Source organism: Polyodon spathula, chromosome 28, assembly GCF_017654505.1.
Source record: "Polyodon spathula isolate WHYD16114869_AA chromosome 28, ASM1765450v1, whole genome shotgun sequence".
Taxonomy (NCBI): domain Eukaryota; kingdom Metazoa; phylum Chordata; class Actinopteri; order Acipenseriformes; family Polyodontidae; genus Polyodon; species Polyodon spathula.
The window spans coordinates 3,604,502-3,630,706 of NC_054561.1; the positions used below are offsets into that span (position 1 = coordinate 3,604,502).

Consider the following 26,205-nt stretch of genomic DNA (forward strand, 5'->3'; position numbering starts at 1 on the left):
ATTAAATATAACATTTATCATCCAGAACTTTAAAAGGCAGTCCAAGGTTTCGAACCTGCCTATTTTAGTGAGGTACATATCCCTTACAAAGCGGCCTGTACTTTAATACTGGTCTCTTGGTAATTCCAAGAACTTGATTAAAAACGTATGAGGGCATTTATTTCTCAAGCACCTTTACTTTGGAACTCCAGGTTCCACTCGGAATGCTGAGGCAGTCAATATGTAGTCCTCCAACATATCTCGGAATTGGCCTTTTTACTAGAGGGACATTCCAAGTTCTTTTTAGCCTTTTACATCTTCCCTGGGATGCTTTTACATGAAGGGAGTATGTTAATGAAGTGGGTGCAGTATGGTAGTCAGAATTATAAGTTAAGAATATAAGAAACCAAATCAAGTTGACAAACGGCCATAACATGACTCTTTGTTGAAGGCTGGACAGAACCTAACCAGGCCGGTAGCAACAGTGAGTGTCCTCGCTTGACCCTTTCTCATCAGTATAATATGTTTGTTACTGTTTGTATGCAGTGCAGGCAGTGGAACAGATTTAAATATACAAGAAGTATTAGTGCATATCAGCTAGCTAGGTGTACCGCTGTACTGTATGTGTGTTTTAAACTATAATACAGTGCAGCAACTTTCGAAAGGATCAGCAGATGTGTATCTAAAATACACAAACTATACATCTCCTTGTAATGAACACCAAAGGCACTGAGTAAAATGGTCTTGGTGGAAACTGATCTTACTAGAGGGGGAATAATTATCTCCAGTTTGACAGGCACTGACACCGTGGCCCTAATGCTAAGTCTTTTGTGGAACTGGTTACAGGGAAAGAGTTTTCTGTATTCATTTAAAGTACTTTACAAGCTTACCCCTTCTAGATAGCGTTGCATAAAGTGTTCTATCTGGGCGAATTAGCCATCAAAAACTGGTGGCTACAGTACATGTCCAAAGGATCTCCGGCAGACCCAATTTTCTGCTTGTTTTAATCCAGCTCTCCATGGCTTTAGTCTGTCCTATGTTTCTATTATTAATCTCTCAGGAAAGATTACAGTGCCTAGCAGTTTCAATTTTAAAGTCGCTGTATTTTAAGTTTTTTTAAAAAAAAGAGCTTTTTGGACAGAGTGGGGTGACGTGAGTAGAACAAACCATTAAAATGATGCATGCTCATTAGCAGCAGATGGTCTGAGCGTAGACCATTGGAGTGAGTGTGAATCACATGCAGTTAGTTACCAGGAAGAAGCAGTAATTTATCATCTATAGTGATCTCTAACCTCAACCCGAACCAGAGTCCTGGACCCAAACCCTAACCCTAACCCTGACCCTGACCCTGACCCAAATCTAAACCTTAACCATAACTCATAGCAACCATGCATTTCAAATACTTGCACATCCCAAATTGAAGTAAGACAAGCAAAAAACAAAAAGATCTTCTACAGAATAATATTGCTACAGTAGATGGGCTTAGCACTTCTTTGTGTATCATATTGTGCCTATAATGTGATACTGTTTTTTGTCTTTATAATATGAATGAATTTGGGTAGCTGTAGTTTGTGGAGACAGTAGAGAACAGCCCCATTGATGCTAGTGTAGCAGTGACTACCATGCAGATTGAAATTTACATAGAGCTGGATGAAGGTTATATTTGCATACTGTACCGTACACAAGTTCATTATTTACCAGTACTTTGTGTACACTCCCGACTGACTTTCACTTCGTTTTTTCAGTAGGAAGGAGCAGGAGGAGCGTGTGTCTGTTTACTGAGTTGAACGACTGATAAGAAGGCTTATGATGAGATGGGTAAAACTACCAAAGAATGTAGTAGATCCCCAGAATACTTTGGCAAGGTAGTGCACCCATCAGTGTCACTCCTTAGGGGTCTCAGATTGCCCTTAAATATCTATTGTGTGATCTCTGCACTAAGACCAGCGGGTAAGAGGCCAGATAATGCATCAGTGTACTGTTCCCATTGTCCATTAAATCTGTTTACTAGATCATGTTATTTGGGACATTTGTCTTCATATCCTGAACACATTTTAGTCTACAGTTCACCTTGATTGTGGGATGCTGCAGCTTCAATACAGTACTCCCTCATTATAAGTCAGCCCTTTATACTTCAGAACAAGTTATAGGCAGTATGGTTGGGCTCCCATTTGTCCTATAATGCCATTCCACTTGCATTTCCATTCTCGTTAACACAACCTCGTACCTATGTCTCTGACTACAGCGTTCTTTTGAGAATTCTTGAATGTACATGCTGTTTCACGTTTTGTTACTTATGCATTAGATAGAGAACCTCTGTTCACATTGTGATGAAACTTGGTGTAAGCTTGGTGGAAAGATGTGATGGGTCAGCCAGTTGTTTCCTTGGTAATAGTTTTTGTATAATTTTCCAAGTTTCTTTACAGGGATCCAGCCAAGCTCTACAGCTATGGCCAAAAGTTTTGCATCACCCTGTAGATTTAACAAATTTTGTTTCAAAGTCGAATGGAACCTGCTGAATAATATCACATTAACATATTAAATTACATACCACTTTAGTTAATGAAAAACTGACAAAAATGGAAAAATGTGACATTTTGATATTTAACAGGAAATACTTACAATTCTGGTTTCCATTAGACTTGTTATGATATGATTTTGTAGTTTCTTTGATCAATGATGTTAAATAAAATAAAAAAAAACAAATCAAAATTATGTTCATATAGTTTAATTATATAATATATAGTTTTTTATTATGTCTCAATTCTAATGATGCAAAACTTTTGGCCTTAGCTGTAGATGTGTAAAGGCTATGGATACAGCAGTGATGATCCAAAGGCTTCCTTTGTTAACCTCTTCAGTGGCAGTGTGGTGTGGGGCTCTCTTTCCAGGAGGTTTAAATCACATGCTTCTTTATGTCTTTGACTGCGATCAGAAGGTGCATTCAGCCTGGCAGTTAGCTAACACCCCTTCACACCTTAAATTTCCCATAAAATAAACTCCCTTTGTAGGCAGGGTGTTAATTATTCTGCAATCCAGGTCTGAGCAGGGCTTGACTTGCTAGCTGTCTCAAAGTGGTTGTAGCTAAGAAAATCATTCTGCTTATCTGTTCTGCACCTCTGTTTGCTGCATTGGTATCAAATGTGCAGTTTTGAATAAACTTACATTTTAAAACACAATATCTGGTACAGCACTATGTTCCAGAAATCTCCTTTTGCAAGTTTTACTTACTATACAGGAAGATTGGATTGTGATTTCTCAGCAGTCAGTCACATTGTATGTGTACTCTGGTAGTCATGTCTTTTGTTGGTGATTTTAAGACACAGGCTATTTTTGAGAAGCAAATAATTGTTAAAAAAGCTTGTCTTAAATTCAAAGGAATACAGTAAATAGTCTGTGATTCATGATGGCTTACCAAAAAAGATGCATCTCCCTGTTACAAACCAGGTTTAGTTGTGATGGGCAAGATAGTTGATCTGATTGACTTTGATAGAGGGCTGATGTTAATAGGAACTCAGTTTGTGTACTTCCATTAGTTCTAAAACTAGATTTTTTTAAAAAGTTGATGCAACCGAATGATAGACTACTTCCTTTCCCTTGATCTCAAAGGTTATAGTAGCCCTTCCTTCATAGGTTCATTTTATCAGAAGACTCATTTTGGAATAAGAAACAAATTCCAACATCAGTATGGGTGATTGAAGCAAAAGAGAAGTGAAATTGACACCATGCATTTTCCAAAAAAACAACGACATTATTTTATTGGCACAGTAAAGGAACTGATTACTCTTGCTTCAGAAATTAGCTGTCTTGCATATGACACAACAGCTGCAGAATTGGTCTGAAAAGCTATCATTCTGTTCTGTGCTTTTTTTCCTTCCAGGAGTGCTACGCTAAACTCTTGGTTCTTCGAAACTAAAGGGTTGGGGTGGCTAAGTCGTTTTCCTAACAAAACCGCGTTAAAAAAAAAAAAAAACAAAAGTATAATTTAACCAGGCTGGGCAAAAGTCTCCGCTGGTTTTCCTTTTCTTTTACCACCTGCCATGGTGGTCCTCCTAATGGAGCTTAATATTCCCTTTTTATTTCACGTGGCTGGTCCCACTTAGCACCAATTACCTCGTTTGAGACCAGCCACATTCTCACATTTATTTTGGCAGGTTGGGTATTAACCCCATTCTTGTCAACCACCACCAAAACACACACATTTATTGTCAGTTTCCGGTGTCCTTGTCTATCTTGGGTTCTTTATTCATATTGCGTCTTGCTCGCATCTGCAGAATATTCGTTTGAAATGTCTAACCAATGAAGTGACAGCTGGTATCTCCCAGCCTCCCCCAACACTGATCTGTGTTTTTCTGAATAACCACTAATAACAGACTGTGTTCTGAGAACATTCCTCATCTACGATGTTCCACAGCCACGGGCCAAGGAGGGTGTTATCTAATTTTATTAGTCAGAGGAAGTCATTTTATTCCAATTGTTTCGCTTGTTTTCCACAATATGAAGGCATGTTAGTTCAGTGTTTTACTAGCGTGGGCAGATGCTTCCAGTTTATCCAGATTGCCGCACACTGAGCTTTATTCTCAAAGCAATCTGCAAGTGCTCCAAACAAGTTTCAGTCACAACAGGCAAGACAGGTGTCGCCAAGAAAATATTTGCTTGAGGATCCCTTTCAAAGTTTGGAGTCTTTGCTTCCCTTGGTGACCCGGCATCACCTAAGTGACAGTGTTGTGGCTTCTGTCTGAAATGCAGGCTCGTGTTTGTGCACTGGAGACTTTGACAGTGATGTGAGAAGGCAGTAGTCAGCGGTGTAGATGAGAAACTGTTCTGGGTTTCCTGTTTTCTGTTCAGTGACTGTGTCAATGACCTTTCTTCTTATGCATTTAGCTTACACTGGCACTTCCTGTTGGGTTTATAGTAACTTACTCTTGTTGGGGAATTTGTACAAGTGTACCAATGAAAAGAGACCTTGACTTGGCTTAGGCCTAAATTGTTAACAATAAAGGTTTAGGCAGGGGGTTTGATTTCCACTATGGGCCAATTACTATGAAGTTAGCCTGAATTTTGCCCACAGCAGAAAATATAAATCAGAGGACTTACAGACACAAGTGGTAATGAAATCCAAGGAAACAGTATAAAAGATAGTGCTGTATTTTTACTAAAACAGACCATGTGAGCAAATTATTATGGACCTTTTTTGCAGTTAGCAGTAGGGCTTGCACCTGACATCTCGGAAATCAAAATCAAGTGGAGATTATTGTTTAGTTCCCCGGCTCAAAACAGCTCTCAAGGGAGATACAAGTGTGTGGCTACAGTACTTGTCTGAAAATACCATCCTTCTTGAATAACACATGGTATAAAAATATTTAATGAACATATCTCCCAGAGCAATAATACTAAAATCAACTATTTTGCATTAATGTACTGGTTTTGAGTCAGAATCCTTATAGCACTTTTTGGTCCCTGAACAGTACTCAGGACCATTTATTTACACCAATCCTGCACACAAGTTTTTACAGGCAATTATTAAAGTACAGAATTCTATGCTATCCAACTTTAGCGTTTTTTTAATTATTAGTGATTCTGCCAGTATGGTAGGGCATGCTATGGTGTAATTACATCTGCCATTTGGTTCCTGTTTGTTATTTGAGTTAGAAAGTATTTATGTAATTAAACTCACTCTAATTGCAGTTTTCCCCATCTTGACGCTGAGAAAGGAATGAATCTTTAGGGAGTTTTTTTTTTTTTTTTACCATACAGTGCTTCAGACATTCTGTGTAAATGGCTTCCTTTAATTGTTGCCTGCTAATAATAGCATTTTGAGTTTGCATCCGTTACACTAGACTGCTGTATTTTATGGAGGTTATTTTTCTCCTGCGTTTGGGGAAAACCGCTAATCTTTTTAAAGTGTTATTTCTGCTAATTTATTTGTGGGTATCCCATGATGGAGAGAAAGAATTAGGTCATGTAATAAATAGACTGTGACACAGTAAAGCCTGTCAGAATAACACACAGACAAGAAATACACTGGACACTGCGGCTGCAGGGGCACTGGCAGTGTGGGAGGAACAAGGGTATTTCACTTTCAAGTATTCTTTCAGATTTCAAATATTTTATTTTGAATTAGCTGGAAAGCAACTCGCACAATTTGTACCATATTACAGGAAAATAAAATTCTAGGTAAAATATACCTGGCAACCAAATTGCCTATTAGGAATGGAGAAGCACTTAAGTAGAATGTGTGTTCATTATTTCAGACTTAATTTATGCATCACTTTACATAATATCACTTTGATACATTCCTTTGTACATTTTGTTATGCACAAATACAAACATGGGCATTTTTGGCATTGAATATATTTTCAAGCAGTATTTGAATATTCTAAGCCAAGCTTCTAGTTTATGCTGCAGCAGGGGTCGTATTACAGAACAATTTCCAAACTTGCTTTTCTATCTTATTTTTTTCTAAATTGGTGTTACAAAAGCATTTCCCGAGTCAGCAGTGTCTACAGTTTCCTTAGTGTCTCATCCTATCCTAACATTAGTTAGGAAATCCTATTTAACACCAATCTTATCTGTAAACGACTGATTGAGTCTGAATAGAGCAAGTTACAGTTAACTGTTAACTGTCACCAAAATATACATGTTTTTAAGTCATGGCGTCTAAACTCGATTCAGCTGTGGCAAAGAAAAACAGGGCTCTAAATTTTACTCGGGAATAGAATGAGGTTTTGATCGCAGAACAAATCTGCAATTAAATCTAGTTAACAATAAATAAATAACTATTAAAAAAATAAAAATGAATATCTTATTCCTCAGTAAAGGTTCAAATATCAATTGTCATAATTATTGTAATCACCAACAGTAACTTGTGAGCTGGTGTAACTTCGACAAAAATAATACATGTACATCATGCTCTGTTTTTTTGCATGGTTTGATCAGATCTTTCAAACTAACCATTATCTTTTTCTAACATACTGATGGGAAAGGTTCTGCCAAGTTCTAGACGTTAGGAAAGAAACTTAAGAAATGACCAAGTTAAGATAGTTCTGTCATATGCTATTTCCTATCTTAAATTAAACTAGGAAAAAAAGTTAGGAGAGCATTTTCTATAATATAAACGCTCCTAAACTTGTAGTTAGGACACTATATCTCTGAACATAAGATAAAAATGTCACTCAGGATGCTTTTGTAATATGGCCCGATTCCCAAATTCCCAAATTATATAAGCTTGTGTTCTGCTTAGGAGGACAAGGGTTTTTTGCAGAAATGGAAATGCAAAATGCATTCTTCCTGGAGAAAAGGGTAATCAACCAGATGTATAAAACCTGTAACAATATAACTCAGGCTAATGTGTGCTTATTAATGACAGTGTTCAGTGACTGCCGTGCACAAGCGCCTTGGGTTTGCAAGGACACGTGGCATGTCAGGGCACTAACGATATACTTTGAGATCAACTGGACTGATTTTGAATTTTTTCCAGTTACCGTAGGCTGGTGCAATGGTGCATCATGTTATGACACAGCTTTAGTTACAGAAAGTTCACCACATTTCCAGTGTTGATTTGTGTTGTTCCATAATCCTATTCAAGTTTTATGAGATTCCAGGGGACTGTATGCTACGACTGTTTCCCCTTCTTTAAGATATGGCAAGCTATTGATCAGCCCTAATAAACTGGCTACATCCTGGTCTCCATTTCACATATTTTGTAGTGCTTTAAATGCTGCCCCTTTAAGAGTTCCAAGACCTGAACTGTGAAATGGTACACTATCCTAATGTCTAATATTCCATTAAGCTAAAGAGGAACTGCATTATAACACTTACTGCAGTTGATTCTTTCTATAATTGAGATGATGGGACATATTGTATTAGGAGATTTCCGGGCAAAGCATAACCAATCAGATCTGGCAATGCAGACGGTTACAAAAGGGATAGAGCTAGAATGAAGCATTTATTGTTTTATTGCTGTTAGAATTTGTACTATAAGACAAGTACAGAATTTGAGCAAAACAATATGAGAAACAGCTGCTGTGTCAATAATGTCAGTAAGGTTTTGGCGTGGCACTGTAGGTGTGATGTGTCAAAAAAAATGACACATCATTTTTTGCATTCTGGAATTTCTTAACAAGTTTTTGAGAGTGGTGACATTTTCCCAGTACCTGCATAGGTTGAGCTATTAAACTCTAACTCCCCCAAGGTAGGTAGGCCTACTAAATTTTTACCAAATATTGATATAGCAGCTACACTCCTTTGCTATTGAAAGCAATGGCCATATTAGGAAGATTGAGTTGCTCTCTCCTCAGCCATTTGATTTCTCGACACCCCGGGAGATGGCTCTTGTGATGCGGTCTGTGTATGAACTGCACTCGAACCATCTTTGAGTGAGTCACCACTCTGAGCCCTCCCCTCCCCCCCCCCCCATCCCCCACCCCCTCCCCCGCATGAACTGTATATTAACACTGTTAGCTTTGTCCTCTCTCTCCCTCTCGCCTCTCGTAACTGTCTTTTTATGCAATCCGCTTTAAAAATAGACTCTTTGTAATTGTTGTTCCTACTCTACCCCCTCAGGGCTGGAAAACTGTCAGCTCGCTGGAAAATGCAGGGAAACTGATTTTGTTTCAGTTCCAGTGCCACAATTTTTCCATTTAGTTTTTGGCCGTCCATGACGGCACACTGCGCAGTACTCTTGTTGCAGGAGCTTTTCTGTTCATTATTAATTCAGTTTTACAATTCTTTATTACAAGCTGTTGTCTTGGTGTGTTTTTCCACTACCATAGTTGACCTAAAGGGATATTCATAATATGTGATGTCTTAGCTATTTGATATTATATAGGTTCTATCATGGTGTTACAGGACTAGGGAAATGTAGCTGTTTTTTCTGTGTAGATGTTGCATAGAGATTTACCAATTACTAACTCACAGTTGCCATAGTTGTAGAAGGGGGCAGAAATAAACACTCTGACATCCTTTCCAAGTTTACTTCCTGTGTAGGCAGAGAATGAGCATGAGGCTCAGGTAGGGTCAAGCTGGAGATATTTCAGCTAATGCCTTTGTCAGGACTGGCTACAGCTTGGAAAGCAAGAGTCTGTTCTAATCACTACAAAACAAAACATTTTACAGCAACACGATAAGGGAATTGCCAGTGGCTGGGTTAATAAAACAGGTAAGAAGGTGTTTTTGGAGGTTCGAGTCATACACTTGTAAATTTGCTCTCTCTCTCTCTGTCTTTCTCTCAAGTTCCTTTCCCATTAGCTCACAGTCTGGCGGCACTGTGCCATCTCCAGCTTTTTCTAGCATGTAGAGTGTCCCTGAGCTCACATTCAAGCTGGGACCATTCCTGCCTTTTTATTTCCAAAAAGCGTTCCTTTGGGTTCAAGCTGGCAGCAGTTACAGAGGAATTAGAATAAAAGTGGGCCATTTAGCCTCATAGTGGCTCCCGCTGGAGATTAAGCAAGCCCTGGTGGCAGGATGAAGCCAAAACTGCAGGCCTGAGGTTCAGTGGCTCCAGTAGAGCCCAGAACTGTTGAGGTGCTAAATTCACAGATGTCTGCTGGGACTTCTGTGCTTTGACTGTTTCTCCTGGCCAATAACAAAATAATTCCATAAACCTGTGCAGTTTGAAAAGAAACACGTCATAGCACACATGTATTTTAATTTTAAAACATGATATTTGGTTGTACTGCAGGTTAAAGGAAGCTCTCAGTTGCTGTGCCTTTTTTTAAATCTAGTTATCTGTTTGCACATGCACTCCCTGGGCCGTTTCACCTGTGAGGGAGCTGTATAACAGGAACAGTGTGCCCCTTACTGGATGGTTTGGTAGTTTATTCCAGGGTCAGTCGGAAGCCAGCCATCCAGGAAGGCGGCAGGAGTCACAATGCCAGAAGTCGTTGTCCTAAACGCGGTACGCGATGTGTCAGTCATGGATTGGAGGAGCATGATTGAACTAGCTATTGCAGGGGGCGTGACTAAGGGTATTTCAGGGGGTGTGACGATGCAGTCTTTGTTATGGTTAATTTAAGGACCTGTAAAGGAAATGGAGTGTTGAAACGTGTCATGTGTTTTGTCTGTTTATCATACTAACTGCCTGTGTTTGTCATTGTTAGATGGCTAACATGAACCGGGAGCTGTCGCTACAGGACAGCACCAAGCCCGGACTACACCGCCCCACTGTTTCACTATTATTGTTTTGCACCGCACCTGCACTAAGAGCACTCACTATCAGGAGACGTGACTGTGACTGTGTTGGCTGTTATGGTTGTTGTATTATTTTGGGACTAAACCCTGTGGTTTATATGCTGGCGATACACATCGCTGAGCCAGTATTATTATTTAACAGTTTCAAACCGTGAACCGCATTGAAAGAACAGTTTGAACCGTGAACTTGGTGTCTGTCATTGTTTGGAGGCCTTGCATCACCTGGTACACCTGCGCACTGCAAACCACACGTTCACTGGTCCCCAGCAACTGATTGAGGGAACTGATGCTAGTACTTCATCTTTGAAGTAGGTTGTCGTCATGAGTCGTTCGACCAGGCAAAATGAACCAAAAACATGAAACTTTAAATGTGCAATTTGGTTTATAAAAATGACATTGAAAGTACTAAAAACTCAAACAAAAAACAAATAATAAATTTTTTTTTTAAAAAAACAATTATCTACCACAATGATTCATTTCTTGATTATATTTGTTCAATTGAAAATCTCACGTACTATGTTAAAAATAAAAAATAAATAAATAAATAAATAGTTAAGCATTTCAGTGTAATATAGAATTCTCACTAATTTATTTACCTATAGTTTTATATTTTTGCTCGGTTTCCCGGCTCAACTGTCTAACATCACTCTAATTTTTGTGTGTGGAACTTTTTGAAGTAGTTTATTTTTCAGCACAGCCAGTTTGTATTTATTTTTATCAGTTAGTTGGTAGCATGCTTGTAAAAGTAATCCCATAAGCATCACTAACTAGAGGTCTCTGACTGCGTCTGTCAGCATCGTAAGTATGCATTTCCAACAGCACTAATAAGTGTACACCGACCCACAGTCTAAAGTTTACAGAGTAAAAAAAGTTTATTGCAGTATATATACAAGACAATTCACAGAGCATCAAAATATTTTCAGTCATTTACTGTGGTAACTAGTTCTGTTCATACAACAAGCTACCTCACTGAACACGTCTTCTTTTCTGACAGCGATAGACGTGCATGCCATGAGATAAATGTTTTATTCAAATACTTCTTTATAAGTGTAATTTATAAATCTATTAAAGTTGACAGACTGTCACCGAACCAGTGGGCTTGCTACACAACGCAGGCACTGCTTCCTTTTCTCTTTGGCTGCTTGCAGCATCTGCCTTTACAGCGATTTGCTGAAAGTAATTGAATGGCAGCATATATCAAATGATGTACCTATCAAAAGCTGAAATTGTGCTGCTCGTCTTGGTGACGTCAGTTTGTCCAGTTCTTTTTTTGATTTTGCAACAGCAATTTATAATTAAAGGCACAGCAGTCTCACAAATTCGCATCAGCTGGTGGTCGGCTTTCAGCGACGTTGGCACCTAAGTGTTAGCAGGCTATGCGTGTCTGGGTTTCAGTGTACTAGAAAACCAGACAGCAAGTTTAAAAACCGGACTGTCTGTGTGTAAAACCGGACAGTTGGCAACCCTACTTACAGCCAACCTCGCCATGCCCAGACAATGTGTATCTCTACTGATAAAAGAAAGGAGAACAAAGGATTGGGCCTGCCACATCTAGCACATACTTCATTTTAAACAAACTTTTTTTTATAAAAACCCAAAACAAGAAACAAAAACACTGTTTACATGTACAGGGCCTCAGCTCTCCCACACAGAGCTGTTGATTTAAAAAAAAAAGAGAGACCCTTTCAGCCAAACTAAAGAATATGAAATGCGATTCATACAGCATTCCCCTTATTCATTTTCCTGAAGGGAGTCATTGCCTGAAACGTGATCTGCAAGGTGTGATGTGCCTTTGTAAAGACCTGTTCACTCCAGTGGGTTTGCTGTTAAGCCATGTTCATAATCCCCATTTATATGAGTGGCGAGTCACTCCACAGCTCAATGCGGAAACTGAAAGGCGCTCACTGTCTCTTATGAGCTACATGCTGACACGATGACATCTACAGACCCCACAGTGACCCCAGCAAGCAGCTACAGGCTGCATGGATGGCATGCTAGGGCTGCAAGTGGAATATAATGCGTTCATTTTTTGTTCTACATGAGCTCCAGTATTAGTTCCATGACTAGCGGTATAGACAGGATAAGCAGTAGGCCTGCAGAACAGTTATGTGGGTAACCTAATAGCACTATTATATCAAGTAAAAAAATGTTTTTTTTATTTTATTTTTGGTGTGAGCAGCCCAGATTAATTTGTTTTCTTATTGTTACTGAGATTATAACCCCTTCAGTCTCTGTGTGTATAATGTTGAGTTTCCTGTCTGCTGTGTGTATCATCTAAAACAGCATGGTTTGGCGTGCTTAGCCATTGTAACACAATATAGAGGTTTGTCTGCTATTTATATAGCAAGGTTATGCAAATCAAAAACTAACAAGGCATGATGCGAATCTCTTTGGTGTATTTCTGTCTGTAAAATATATAAAACCATCAGGCAGTGTGATATGCCTAATGATACAGCATATCAGAGTACCTTGGAATCCAGAGTTAATGGAATGTGATATGAGAATGAGTATTGCTGGTTAAAGTAAATGGTTTATTTACTAGAAGTGAACTCTTGAGTCTTATCTGATCCGGCAGAAGTTTTATTCCTATCAGGTCAATTGGCTGCTGTTCAAGACAGAAGTAATACTGTCTCCATCAGCTGCTGATTTCTGTGCAATTAAACAGGGAGAGGAGCTTGCCAGAGATACTGATTGTATAGGGTTAGAACATCCAACTAGTCCTGCATTAGATTTCTGAACCACCCTAAATTAAGTATAGTATTTCAATGATCAGAAACCAGGAGTTTGAGCAATTGTAGGCAGCCACTGATTATTCCCTTTGAAGCCCCCAGCTCTGGCAGTGGGCAGCAGCAGAGTGAGCCAGCTGAGAGCTGTGACGTCAGGAAGCCTCAGATGCTGCAAGAGGCCTGGCATTTCAGGGAGCCTGATAAATGGAACTGGGGCTGACCATTAAGGTGGTCCTCAGAATTAAAAGGTCTCCAATGCCTGGAAGTTTGAATTGAATTGTGCCACAAATCAGGGACATAACCCAGATCACATGGCTGGGAACATTAAAAAAAGACTACATTCTTAAATAAGACACACACACACCCCCCCCAGTAGGGGAGAATGGTGTGCTAACAACAGACGAGTCGTGATGGGCCGAATGGCCTGTTCTCGTTCCCAAGCTTTTCTTATGTTCTTATTCTTTTTTACATCTGTGATTTACCGATGCTTTACAGTGCTTTTGCTATAATTTTACTTTGCTTTACCACACCTCCCTGCTGATCACTCCTACCAACTGGTGGTGAGCTGGAGATCTAAGAGTTTGGAATTGGAGCAAATAATTACTGTACTCTTAACGAGCATCCCAGACAGGATTTACAGCAAATAGATGAATTTAGGAGTGTAGACAACAAGCAGCTGTCTTAAGAACTAGACAGCAGGCAGTTGACTTAAGTACAGTCAGTGGATTTTTATATGGGTGTACTTTTATTTTGGACCAGTTTAACTAGCTCCTGATCCAGCACCAAGCCCCCAGAACCAGGTAGAGTAAAGGGTAGATTTGAGAAACACAAAACTAGAGTAACAGAACCCACACATTGTCATTTGAAATGACATTTGACGCTAAACGAAAGCTTTGAGAACTAAAATGTGCACAGAAAGGTATTTTATAATGTGAGTACAGCTTTAAGCTATGTAACAGAGCAATAATATTTTTTTTTACCAGGATAAAAAAGGGCTTAAAAACCCTAGACTGGAGGTGGGAGATTTAGTTTTCCAATCTGTTCTTTTAATGGAGTATGTGCCCAGATGTGTTTTGCCTTTGTCCTGACCTACTACTGTAAAGCAATGGAGCGAAATCTTGCACCTATCGTCCTATCTGCTCCTACAGCCCTTGTTTCTGTTCAACATCAAAAGCACTTCCGATAAGTACAGTACGTGGGGTATTCTTGAATGATGAATAAAATATAATTTCTACTTCATTTAAATTCATTAGCCCCCCCATCTTATTTTAACTTTGGCTTAACAAGGACTGTCACCACCATCAAATGTAACCCACATCCTATTATGAGCTATATTAACCTGTGTTGTGACTTTAGTGTTTTGAGACAACAGCTGTCTAACTGACTCTATTTCAAGATTCCACAACAATGATGTTTTTTTTTTTTCATTTAAAAAATCTGCCCCAGCACTTTGAGAAGGCTATAGGGCAGCATCAGACGTTCCTCAATGATTGTTAAGGCTGTGTTTAATGGATTGAATGTTTAACCCTTCTCTGTAACAGTCATTTGTTTTCTAAATGGTCATACACAGTTTTAAAGGTTTCCTGTTGGGGGTTGCAAACTGCATTGGGTCTCCAGAATGATACACTGTGGCAGGGCAGACCTGCTGCTGTAAATAGTGTGTGGGGGAATGTAAGGTTGGCAGAGGTGGGGTTAATCCCTGGCACCAATCACAGGTGTGGCCATTCTCCAATTAGGAAATTGAGTGCTAACTGAGGATGGCCACCTGTATATAAGGAAGACAAAGCTTTGTGGGGGAGGAGTGTAGTGAAGGCTAATGCCAGCCTACAGGTGTTTGGTTCATTTATTTTGGCCCTCATGCCGTGTTTATTTTGCTCCTGTTTTTGTGTTTGTTTTTGTTAATTAAAGTGCGCTTTGCTTAAAAAACTGCAGCTTTCTGTCTCCAGGTCTCTTTCCCATCGGTAACAGCTTGGGCTGTGACGCTATCCTGTCGCATACATAGATGGTTATAACATTTAAAAAAAAATAATCCTGCAGTTTGGGATACGGAAGCATCTGCCAGCCAAGCACCGGCCTAATAGTCTGCCGCATCATCTGCCGTATTGTGACTGGACTGCAACAGGAAGATACAGTTTTTATACATTCAAGAGTACTTTGTCAGTCTCATAACATGTGAATCAGTCATGTGAATCATTTTTATGCATTTTAAGTATTGTTTTATTTACAGTATTTTGTTGATTGACAAAGATAGAAAAGCCCTGGATAAAGTGTACTGTAGACAAAGCTGTTCTTGTCTTCCCCTCTCCGTTAAAGAATACAGAATTGACTGGGAAAACCAGACTCAGTCACTTTAATCAATGGTATAATCAGCAAGGCCACAACTGCATCCTGCTATTAGAGGCTAGTGTGTTTATCCTGAAATCCTGGAGATTTAGGCCAGAGTACAGCACTCATTAAAAACATGCTTTATTGAAATGGACTAAAATCTTCCTTCAGGCAGAGAAGGGGTTAGTCCAACAAGCAAAAAAAAGAAAACAAGCTTTTTCATTTGGTTTGCATATACCGCCTTAGATCTTTCAGCACAGATATTATTATTTGTTTATTTAGCAGACACTTTTATTGCTTACAAAGACTAGGGTGTGTGAATTATGCATCAGCTGCAGAGTCACTTACAACAACATCTCACCCGAAAGACGGAGCACAAGGAGGTTGAGTGACTTGCTCAGGGCCACACAGTGGTCAGTGAGTAAGCTGGGATTTGAACTGGGGACCTCCTGGTTGCAAGCCCCTTTTCTTTAATGACTGGACCACACAGCCTCCTGTTGTGTTTTATTTTTATAAGTCTGTCTTGAGGTTACTTTGACTACGAGTTGCTCTCCAGTTCTAGTTGCCTGCTGTAGACAATACTGTAGGCTAGGTCAGCCAATGTCTTTAAAACCATTGTATTGCCAGGAAAACAAAGTAGCTGCCGCAGGTTATTACTATACTTCTAGAAAGACACCATGGCTAATCTAACCTGTGTTACATTGTCTTTGACAGGCAATCTGAAGCGAAGCAGGTTCTCAACGTACTGTAACACAAACATATCCAAAACAGCATTTGAACAATTGCAAAATCACTTGGAATATAATGCAGTATATTACTCTTTCATGGGAAAATGAATGACAAACTGCAAAATCTACTGTGCATGGTCACTATGGTAAATGGCTCTTAAGGGAGGTCAGAAGGTTGAATTGGTAGCAGATGTGCAGTAGCTACCACCCACCCATATACAGCTCCTGCTGCTCAAGCCCTGCCTGCTGTAGGTAATGCAAGGCTATTGTCTCCCCATTCGAAGGGGTATAGTCCCAGGGAAATGCTGTTGCTAATTCATGTGATTCCTGGATCATTAGACCTTCTGATCGTGGGCCATGCTCTCCATTAAACTGCTGACTTCAACCCCAAAACAATTTTGTGAGCCAGAATGGTTGTAATGTCAGTTTTGTAGCTTTTTTCATAGTTTTATCATGTGCTACGGGTTACCAGATAAGACTCCCATTGCAAAGCCGTTATAATAATGTCATTTCATGCTACTGTAGCCTCTGAGATATGTCTGCAGTAATTAAGCTTAGTTGTGCAAATTAAACTCGCATTACAGTAAAAACTGGAACTGATTAATGTGATAGTGAATGCGCATTGCCTTTTCCTAAATTATGTGTTAATGCTGTTGGTGTTTTCAAATTAAAAACAAATAGCAGGCTTATATTTTCAGGTTCTTGACATTATTGTCAAAATCCACTATTTTACTGTTTTTTTTTTCCACTGGTATTTTCTTGTTGCTTATCAGGTATTGCCAGCTCAAAATGCCATCACCCAGATCCAATCTTTTTTATCCCATGACTGGCTTTAAAAATTAAATAAATGAATAGCTGATAATACGGCTGATCACGTGATGCATGTGCTCCGCAATTTATCCAGGCACTCTCTTGTTTCGATGTGAAGAAAATGGCATAACTTTGAGATGAGATTGATCTCCAAGGGTATCCAGTTCAAACAGAAATTTCTCGGTGGTTATATTGTTCATTTATTGCATTAATAAATAACATTTCTAGAATGTAACAGTGCAGGAAATTGCGTTTTGCAACAATAGCTGTCCCACTTGCTACAGCAGTACAGCCCACAGTTTCAGGTCCTTCACAAAGGATTTGTGTAACAGCGAGACTAGCTGTAATTTCCACAAACTGGTCAAGTGGCAGTGATGAGTTAATCAATGCCATTAACTCAACTTCACAGAAACTAGGCCGCAGGAGAAGATGTGGCACAGTTAAATAACAATGGACAAACACTTGCCATAACACTGTCAGCAGTGTAAGTTCTGATGTGACAAAGACATTTTTCTGATACAGTGCTCCTCAATTATAATGCTACAGTATACAGCAGTTGGAAGCCACCATTAGCAGACTTCTATTTGTTGTTTGCTTTATAACAAGAATGAAGTGCTAGGGAAATGGGACAAATAGGAACCTTATACTAAAACTGGTTCTATGGTATAAAAGGACGGCTTATGAAGGGGGAACACTGTACAGCATGTGCTTCCTTCAGGGAAGTCCATGAATTAAAATGTGCAGCACAATCTGCTTACCAGGTTTGTGAAGCAGCAGTAATATATTTTAAACGGTAGAAGCATCTGCCAACCAAGCATCTGCTACCAGCCCTCTGTTTAAGTCTGTCAGAGCTGTCCTCTTGCCCTGTTACCATATTTGAATTTAAGATGCCCTCAAATTTAAGATGTAGCCCAAATTTACAATCCACAATTTGAGGAAAAAATAAAACATCAAATAAATATAGATTAACCACAGAGCTTATTTATTGTGCTGCATACTGTATAATATTTAAGATGGCATCTCTGTCGTACAAATACCTCCACTCACTTACGGTCTCACGTATCCCGGCAACAGCAAGCATGACATCACACAACATGTAACCCAGCAACCACAACAGCGCTGACTGCATTGCAAATACAACAGTCAGAACCTGTTTTTCTCCCAATTTGTGAACTGTGGTACTGCTTGGCATGTCGAAAAAATATGGGGGTCTGATCAGCATTTCTGATCAGTCCAAGCTGGTACTGTTTGTTAGAAACGCTGAAATTGTAAAAGCTTCTCTTGGTATTCCTCAGGAAGCTAATGACGCTTCTTTGAAAATGGCTGCCTGTATGACATGGGTGATTCGAAATCGGTCAGTAACATTTTGGTTCGTCTTTTCTCAGCAGTAAGTCATGTTGCTGCTTGTGTATTCGGGCAGACGTATTTGTTGCTTTTTCTCAGCAGTCAGTCACGTTGCTGCATGTGTATTTTGTCAAACTTCGTTGTTGACTTTATAATAGTCAAATATAGGCAAATATAGTGTGATAAACTATTATAAGGGATAACAAAAACATCTTCCTGAGCCAGAATGTAGTTTCAAGTGAGAGAGCAAGCTTGTATTCTGACATCTAGACCTATGACTAAGAAATACAAGCAAACTGGACTGTGAACTAAGTGTGCGGTTTGATAGAGCAACCTGAAGGCTAAGCAAAGCAAGCACATTTGAAAAAGCAACCCAGAATAAATGCTTATTGCAATGAAGAAACGAAGCCTGTGGCACTATCAGCTTTACTGCACAAGCCAATTATTTGTGTCCTCCATGGATTTATTGAGCGATTCCCTGGGGGGGGACAGTGCAATGTTTACTGTAACTGTGGACAGGCTGGCCGGCTGGATACAGCTGTGCTCTGCTGGGACCAGGGCAGAACACAGAGATCCTGCTCGTCACTCATCTTGCCTTGGGGAACACACCTTTTTGGTGGCCATAGTGATTCGTTCACAACAGACACAGTAAGTCATCGCGAGAGGCACACTGATTGGTTTATTAAATCTTTCCAGAACCTCTGTCATATCAGTGAATTGTTTTGTATTCCGATTTCCACAAGTTTCTCTTGCTGCACTATTCGGAAATTGTTTGAGCTCTTGAAAAAAAACAAAACAAAATCAGACACAAGTCGCTGAACAATTTGGTGTTTCCCATTCTGGTGAGTTTCTTCACCATTCTGTTATATACTGTGCATGTCTTGTGTATTGCTGCTGCATTTTGTAATGTAGGGGTGCTGTTTAATTTAGTTTGACAGTTAAGTTATCCCGAAGAAATACCCATTATTATTGCCTTTGCCGGCTAATTTCATAATACAGTACACAGCGATTTAAGCTTTTTGACCGTGTTGTTTTGCTTTAGTTTTATTAACGTTAGTTTGTCTGTTACTTTATTATTGTTATTGTTATTATAGATTTATTAACATACACTTGCCTATTTGGCTACTTACTTGGCTAACATCTTAGAGAACACTTGGGCTATGAGAACACTTTGCTTGCTTCCTGAGTGGTGTTTTCTTAGCAGGAGAGTACTGTAGTATCATTTGCACTTATTGTAAACTATAATGTATTTAAATATTAATCTTTCATTGTAACCCTGTACAGTACTGCCCCCTATCACCTGTAAATTACCTTGGATAAAGGCGTCTGCCAAATATATATGTGTGTGTGTGTGTGTGTGTGTGTGTGTGTGTATATATATATATTTTTTTTTTTCAAGTTTTGGCAGGGTAACTTCTCAGATCCTCACACAAACTGTTTTAAAATTTCTATAAATTAAAGTTAAAAATCATGGTCTCAATAATGCAGGTTTATTTTAGCAAATATGTATTTTAAATTTAAAACCTGATGCCTGGTACTACACTGAGTTAAAGAAATCTCTGTTTTCAAACCTTGCTTTCAGCTACAGCCGCACTTCTAGCGATGGCATTCTCCCCAACTCTTCCAACACCTTCTTTCCTGTCCAGCTGATCTGGACAGTAAGAGAGCTGCCTTGTGATAGTATAGGAAGACAGCATAATTCATGTTACTTTCATACACATACATGTAATGAAGTTTACAAAGTTCGAGAGGAGGGACGGCCCCTACACATCTCATTGTAACCTATCAAAATCATATAAACACCCATGTAACTTACCCCTCTTGCATTTATTAATCCCTCCACCTTCCCCATCTCCGCCCCACTAGCATTTCCAGGTACAATCTATTATGGGGGTCTCCTGCCTCGTCCAGACAGCCAGGTGGTAGACCCTCAAACCAGGCATGTTTGATGCTAAATTGTTTCTCTATACTTCGCATAATCACCAATAAAACATTTCCTTAAGCTCAAACCTCTGTGTTGTGGGGGTTGTCCTGAACTACTGACCTTGTCCTTTGCAATAATCCTGGAGCCTGCAACTTAGTACTGTCAATTTAACATGGCATTTCCATTTCGTGAATGCATTTTTAAAGGCTTGAGGCACATGGTACCTTTTTCGTCAATGGATGGTTATGTAAAGAATTAGCCACTGTAAACCATAAAACATGAATGAGGGACATTTTCAGTTTACATTTTTGAACCACATGTGGTAAATATTTTGGCAAAAGTACAAACCCCTAATTCTTCATAGATCTGACATCTGTTCCATTCATTATAGATATGGTATCCAGTAGATAAGAAATGACATTCTGGTCTATTGGAATAAGCTACTTCATTCCTTATTCCCTCAGCACACTTTAGTTCAGCCACTACTGATCTTTTGCTAAGGTATTTTAGTCAGTGAAACCCATAGTGAAATTTGCAGTATCCCACAATCATATACGATTTAACACTAATATAATACAACAACCGGAACCTGCCCTCTCATTGTTCTGTTATTTCTCAATAATGGAAAAGATGGCACTAAGTAATGAGACCTGTTCTAAAACCACTGCTTACTGATGAAAAACTTGGAGACTGATTACTAAGTCAATTATTTCACTACAAGTCTTTCAAACACTCATCTATAACCCATGAAGACTTGTTTCAGAACTTTCCAAGAATCAGTTTTTAAACAAAGAAGAAATAAGAGGTTAACGGTACCTCTGTAGCCCTGTGACAAACCACTTGTATAGAAAGATAAATCACATTTTATGGTTTTAGTTTTATGGGTTTATTTATTTATACATGTGTTGTGGTTTCTCTTGGTTTAAACTATTTGTTAATGTTGTACAATATAACCCAAAACAACATAAATGCATGTTGTTCATTTATTAGGCTGGATTACCAAGTCAATTATTTTATCACCTCTAAATCCTCATGTACAAGCCCACCAAAGGTCAGTTTGTTAACTTGTGTCCCACAAGGGGTTTCAGCTCTTCAAAGATGGAGCCAGTTTCAATGCTTTCATCCTGAAACCTTTTTGTGGGGTCATTAAATCAGACAGTAAAGAAGGTTTTCAATTTCAAGGCCCCCAGCAACACAGAAATACAGAAATACGGTGGTACTTATTTTGCATGAAGTCTGTCTGGCTATCTGTACAGAAACATTCATAGGGCTATTGACATTCTAAATATCGTTTTTACATCCTTAAAATCACTCCAAAATGAAACGTGTTTCAAGTATGACTACCCCCCCCCCCCCCCAATAAAAAAGGGGGTGTATCTCAGCAAATCTTCATTATTGAGTTTAAATATTTGGCCTGGTTTCATACCGGACCTATATCTTATGCAAAATCTAAATCTTGAGGCGGGGATTTTCCTGGATTTTGGGTGATTTGACATGGAATGATCCCATAAATAACAGGACCCAGAGATCGATATGCAGGAGGACAGCGCCTGCTTACTGGGATAGACCTCTCGACAAATAAGAGCAGTTAAAAGGATTGACCGGGATTGATTTCTTTAACCTCTTTGTACAATATTTTCATGGTTGAATAATGATTTTTCAGAGGAAGTAGGTCTTGTTTTATGATTTGTAGAGTAGTTTCAAGTTGATTGCGTTTTTAAAATCAGCAATGCACACAGATATTTAGCAATGTTGAATTTAACACCAAGAAAGGCGAATTACGTTTGGAGTTTGTAGTCTTAAATCCAGACGACAGGATCAATGAGAAATCAGAGCAATTTGTCTGCATGTGTGCATTTATTATTTTTTCAACAGCATTAGATAACCAAAAAATATTAGATAGCCAGAAAAAACTGTCCTAGCAGGAATACAATTGAAATGGCAATTAAAGCTGCCAAAATCTTGGTTTTTATTTGGTGCAGTAAAGTTACAAAGACATTGAAAATAGATCTTAAATCTGTAACACTGAAACATTTCAGTGATTTAATATGTGTGTACTGTAATAATAAAATTAACTGGTAAAATGCTAATTGGTATAAAGTTAACTCAAGCCATTAATTCAGATTTAGGGCTTAAATGAATACTGAATAGTTTAGGAAGCACTTTTTAAAGATAGTTATAATTCATGGAGTATTCTAGACTGTAAGCTATTCCATGAATTATAACAAATAAATCAGATTGTGTCTTATTAAATGAGATCCTCTCAGCAGGGGCAAATAGTGTGCTAAGAAAGGACCAGCCGAGATGGTTTATTCTTTTGTCTTGCCTGTAGTCCCTTCCTAAGCCTGCTCCCCTCCTCCTCCCTCCAGGTGTTCACCACTTACTGCAATGAGGACTACGACCGCCGGAATGATGATGTTGACCCCATGGCTGCCTCGGCTGAGTATGAACTGGAGAAGAGGGTAGAGAGGCTGGACTTGTTCCCCGTGGAGCTGGAGAAAGGTAACCGTCTTAGGGACCAAAAACTTTGATGATAAGAAACATGTATAAATGCAATAAAATAAAATAGTTTCTTTTGAGATCCCATTGTATGTATACGTCTGAAAACACTGTTGATTCCTAACAGGCACCATGATACTGAGTTTAGAGTCCCGTTTTGATCACAGCGTACGACACCTCCACTGATAAATTAACTGGCTTGATTCCGGGGTGGGATCCTGCCTTGATTCCGGTGTGGGACAGCCCCGGTCTAGGTGTTGCTTTGGCTGTGGATGTGTGCTGTAAAGTCCTGCTTTGTTTTGACTCTCTACAGATGGAGATGGTCTGGGCATCAGTATTATTGGGATGGGGGCCGGTGCTGACATGGGCCTGGAGAAACTAGGCATCTTCGTGAAGACTGTGACTGAGGGAGGGGCCGCTCACCGGGACGACAGGTGAGTCGGTTTGGGGGTCTGTTCCTGGGACAGATGTACAGTACGAATGCTCATCAAGTTTTTGAGTCTTTCAATTTGTAATGCATTCTTTTCCAGAGTTTTGGATTTATTGTAGAACTAAAATGGATTATTTAGCAAACTAGAATACAGACTCATTATTTTGCCTACTTTTTTAGTCAGCTGGAGGATACGAATCATTTTGCATTATAAATATATTCATTTAACATTCATCAGCTTAGTGTGCCAGAGCAAAAGCCCAGTAAATCTGTCGTCATTGTATTAAATATCGGACACTACAAGATTGATCAGCTAAGAGGCAACAACAGCTTGTGGCCAGCAGTATCTAGCCTCCATTGACAAATGAACCCTGAATTGAGTTAACCAGATCAGGGGGGGGGGCGATTTTGCTAGCCCACAATTCCTGACCTTTACCCTGGGGAGATTCTGCACAAAGGACCTGAGCTCTTATCATGTTTCTCATGCTTCAACTCCTGCTTCTCATTTAATCTCCACACACCACTAAACCAATGAAGCACAACAGCACTACTTGTCTCCTTGTAAACTATTCAATTAAACAAAATTATTTATAATTATTCAAATTTGGAGCAAAATCTTAAGTTTCACGCTACATAACTACAGACCTGTGATCTATGATATCCCAGATAGTCCCTGAGATATCCCCAAAAGTCCCATGGTAATAAACTGACCATCGGATTATAACTTGAATTCACTGTTTTGTTACAAATTAAAATGTTCTCAGTATCTAATATATTTGTTATATATTTGTAGTACAATAAATATATATATATATATATATATATATATATATATATATATATATATATATATATATATATATATATATTTGGTCCGCTGAAAACAATCCTTGAATGGCAAGGTGGCCCCTGTCTTTGAAAAGACTGTGAGGAACTCATCTAAACAAGGGTGATGCTGAGCTGTTTACATCACCATGTGGGCAGTCCAGGAAGCATATTGTATGGAGAGCCTGGTAATCCATTGATTCGGTGTTATTTTGGACAGTATGAAGCTATTTATAGCCTTGACTGTAACTGAATTCCCTCGTCAATGTTCTGAATAATGCAAAGTGAAAAGTAGGGTTACATACACAAGGTGTGAAGGATTTGCGAGGCCTCAGGTCAGTCCGGAGACACTGAGTGAAATGCACCCTAGTGCTCTGCTCACACAGGGGGGGGGGTTACGGGGGACGACTGCATCTGAACAGGCCTTTACTGAACAGTAGCCATGGTTACTGAATGATTATCATTGGGAATTTTGTAACATTACTGGTTGCAGATTTTAATGCTCTAGGAATATGGCCATTATGGAGAAACTATACATTAGATTGCTATTCTATCACTGAGCTTTATCACACTTTGCTATGCTTCTGCTATACTACACTCTTATAAGGTTTAGCAGTCCTCCAGCTTTGTTATCCACAGCTGTTTAGAATACGCCCCCTTCCACTTCCCATCCTTATGTGTTTCACAAGGAATCGAGAAATTGTGGTGTAAACAACTGTGTGAATTGTTTGTATTGTTTGGTTGGACAAAAAAAAAAAAAGTTTTTTGCTGTACACCAACAAATACACTGTAACTCACACTTCACTGATGAGAGTTTATTTAGTGTGGAAACCAGCAGTGGCTCTGCCTGTGCCTTCTCTTGCCTCAGTGTCAGTAAACCACTTCCTGAGGATTGCTATGTTGGCTCTCCCCCGCTTCCCTCTATCTGCACCACAGCTGCTGTGTTAAGAGAGCTCTGCTTTCTTGCACAATGCAGAGTGCTGCAGAGAAGGGTAGGAACAGGGCCATAAGCAGGAGGGCAGCGCTGTACCTGCGGGGGATATAGGATGTGCTGACAGACACTGACGTAATTAACCCTTTCTTTTCAAACTTAGGGATTTACACTACCAAGACATGCTTTTGAAAAAAATGATTGCTTATATATATATATATATATATATATTAGGGGGTTTAATCTTGACATTTTCTATTGATCGATTAATTATCTGATCTATTAATCAATTAATCACACCTCTTTGCTAGTGAGATGAAATTGTATTAAAAGAGAATTCCATGTAATACAAATTATTAACATAATGCTATTTACTGCAAATGTTTCATAATGCCAGCTAATGTTTAAATGTTTAATATACATGTGTTTACTAACATGTAATTTGACAGTTTGAAAATGTGAGTAATTAAATAATTTCTGTCTTTGAATTTTCAGTCTAACAAAGGACTGAGTGCTTTTTTATTTAGGTTAGATGACGAAAAATGTAATTTACTGAGGTTATTTTCTTTTAGTTAGCTGAAGAAAAAGTGTGATATAGATGTGCATTTTCTGATAGCATTTGAAATATGTTGAATAAAAATAAAGAATAATAATTACTTGCGACTAAGATGATACAATAAACTTGTAGTCATGCTGTGAAAGGAAAGCAGCAATGAGCAAATATTGCAAAGTCCTTTAGCCAGGTCTTTAGAAGTACCGTCCTGAAATCTCCTCAAAGATTTATTTTTCGTTGGCTGTGTTTTTGGATCGGGTCTCTTCAGCTTTGTCCACTGTTCTTGAGAAGAAAATCCCTTGCTGTGCTAAGATGTTATTACTGACTCATCCCTTGATCTGTTATTACAGCAGAAACAGATCTGGTTGGCTGGTCTCACAGCAGCAAAAAAAATATATAGTTATTTGCTGGCAACCTCCGCATTCCCTCCCCTACCGTCAATGGACCCTCGCCTTTCTTGATGTAATTTATATGGAATAAATTTATATCTTTCTACTGCTCGGGTCCGTGTCGATGGGGAGAGGACTGTGCAGGCCTGGAGATCGGCTGCAGACTCCATGAGGTCTTTGATTAATCCTTCTCCAGTGACTGGTATTAGTTAGGGAGGCCCTTTGTGGAGGGTGGGGAGGAGAGGGGTGAAAATGTAAAACTTTGGGAATTATTGTATTGTATTGTATTTAAAATTATGTTTTTGTGTTCACCTCAATAAACATTTGATCACTATTAATTGATCTATATATATATATATATATATATATATATATATATATATATATATATATATATATATATATATATATATATATATATATATATAATTTTGTTTTCGTGCATTGTTTTTTGATTACGCACTCAGGTAGACAAGATTAATCGATCAATTATTTTTTAATCGATCAAAGGTCCAGATCTGAAATCTTACTATAGCACTTGTACAAAATGT

General features: G+C 38.9%; 1 protein-coding gene across 1 annotated transcript in view; it reads left to right on the forward strand.

The window, feature by feature from the left end:
• Window positions 1-26,205, forward strand: part of ppp1r9ba (protein phosphatase 1, regulatory subunit 9Ba) — a 54,510-nt gene that overhangs the window by 8,574 nt on the left and 19,731 nt on the right. Inside the window, 2 exon segments of the mRNA XM_041231278.1 lie at window positions 22,397-22,529; window positions 22,840-22,960. Coding sequence (XP_041087212.1) covers window positions 22,397-22,529; window positions 22,840-22,960 — 254 coding nt within the window.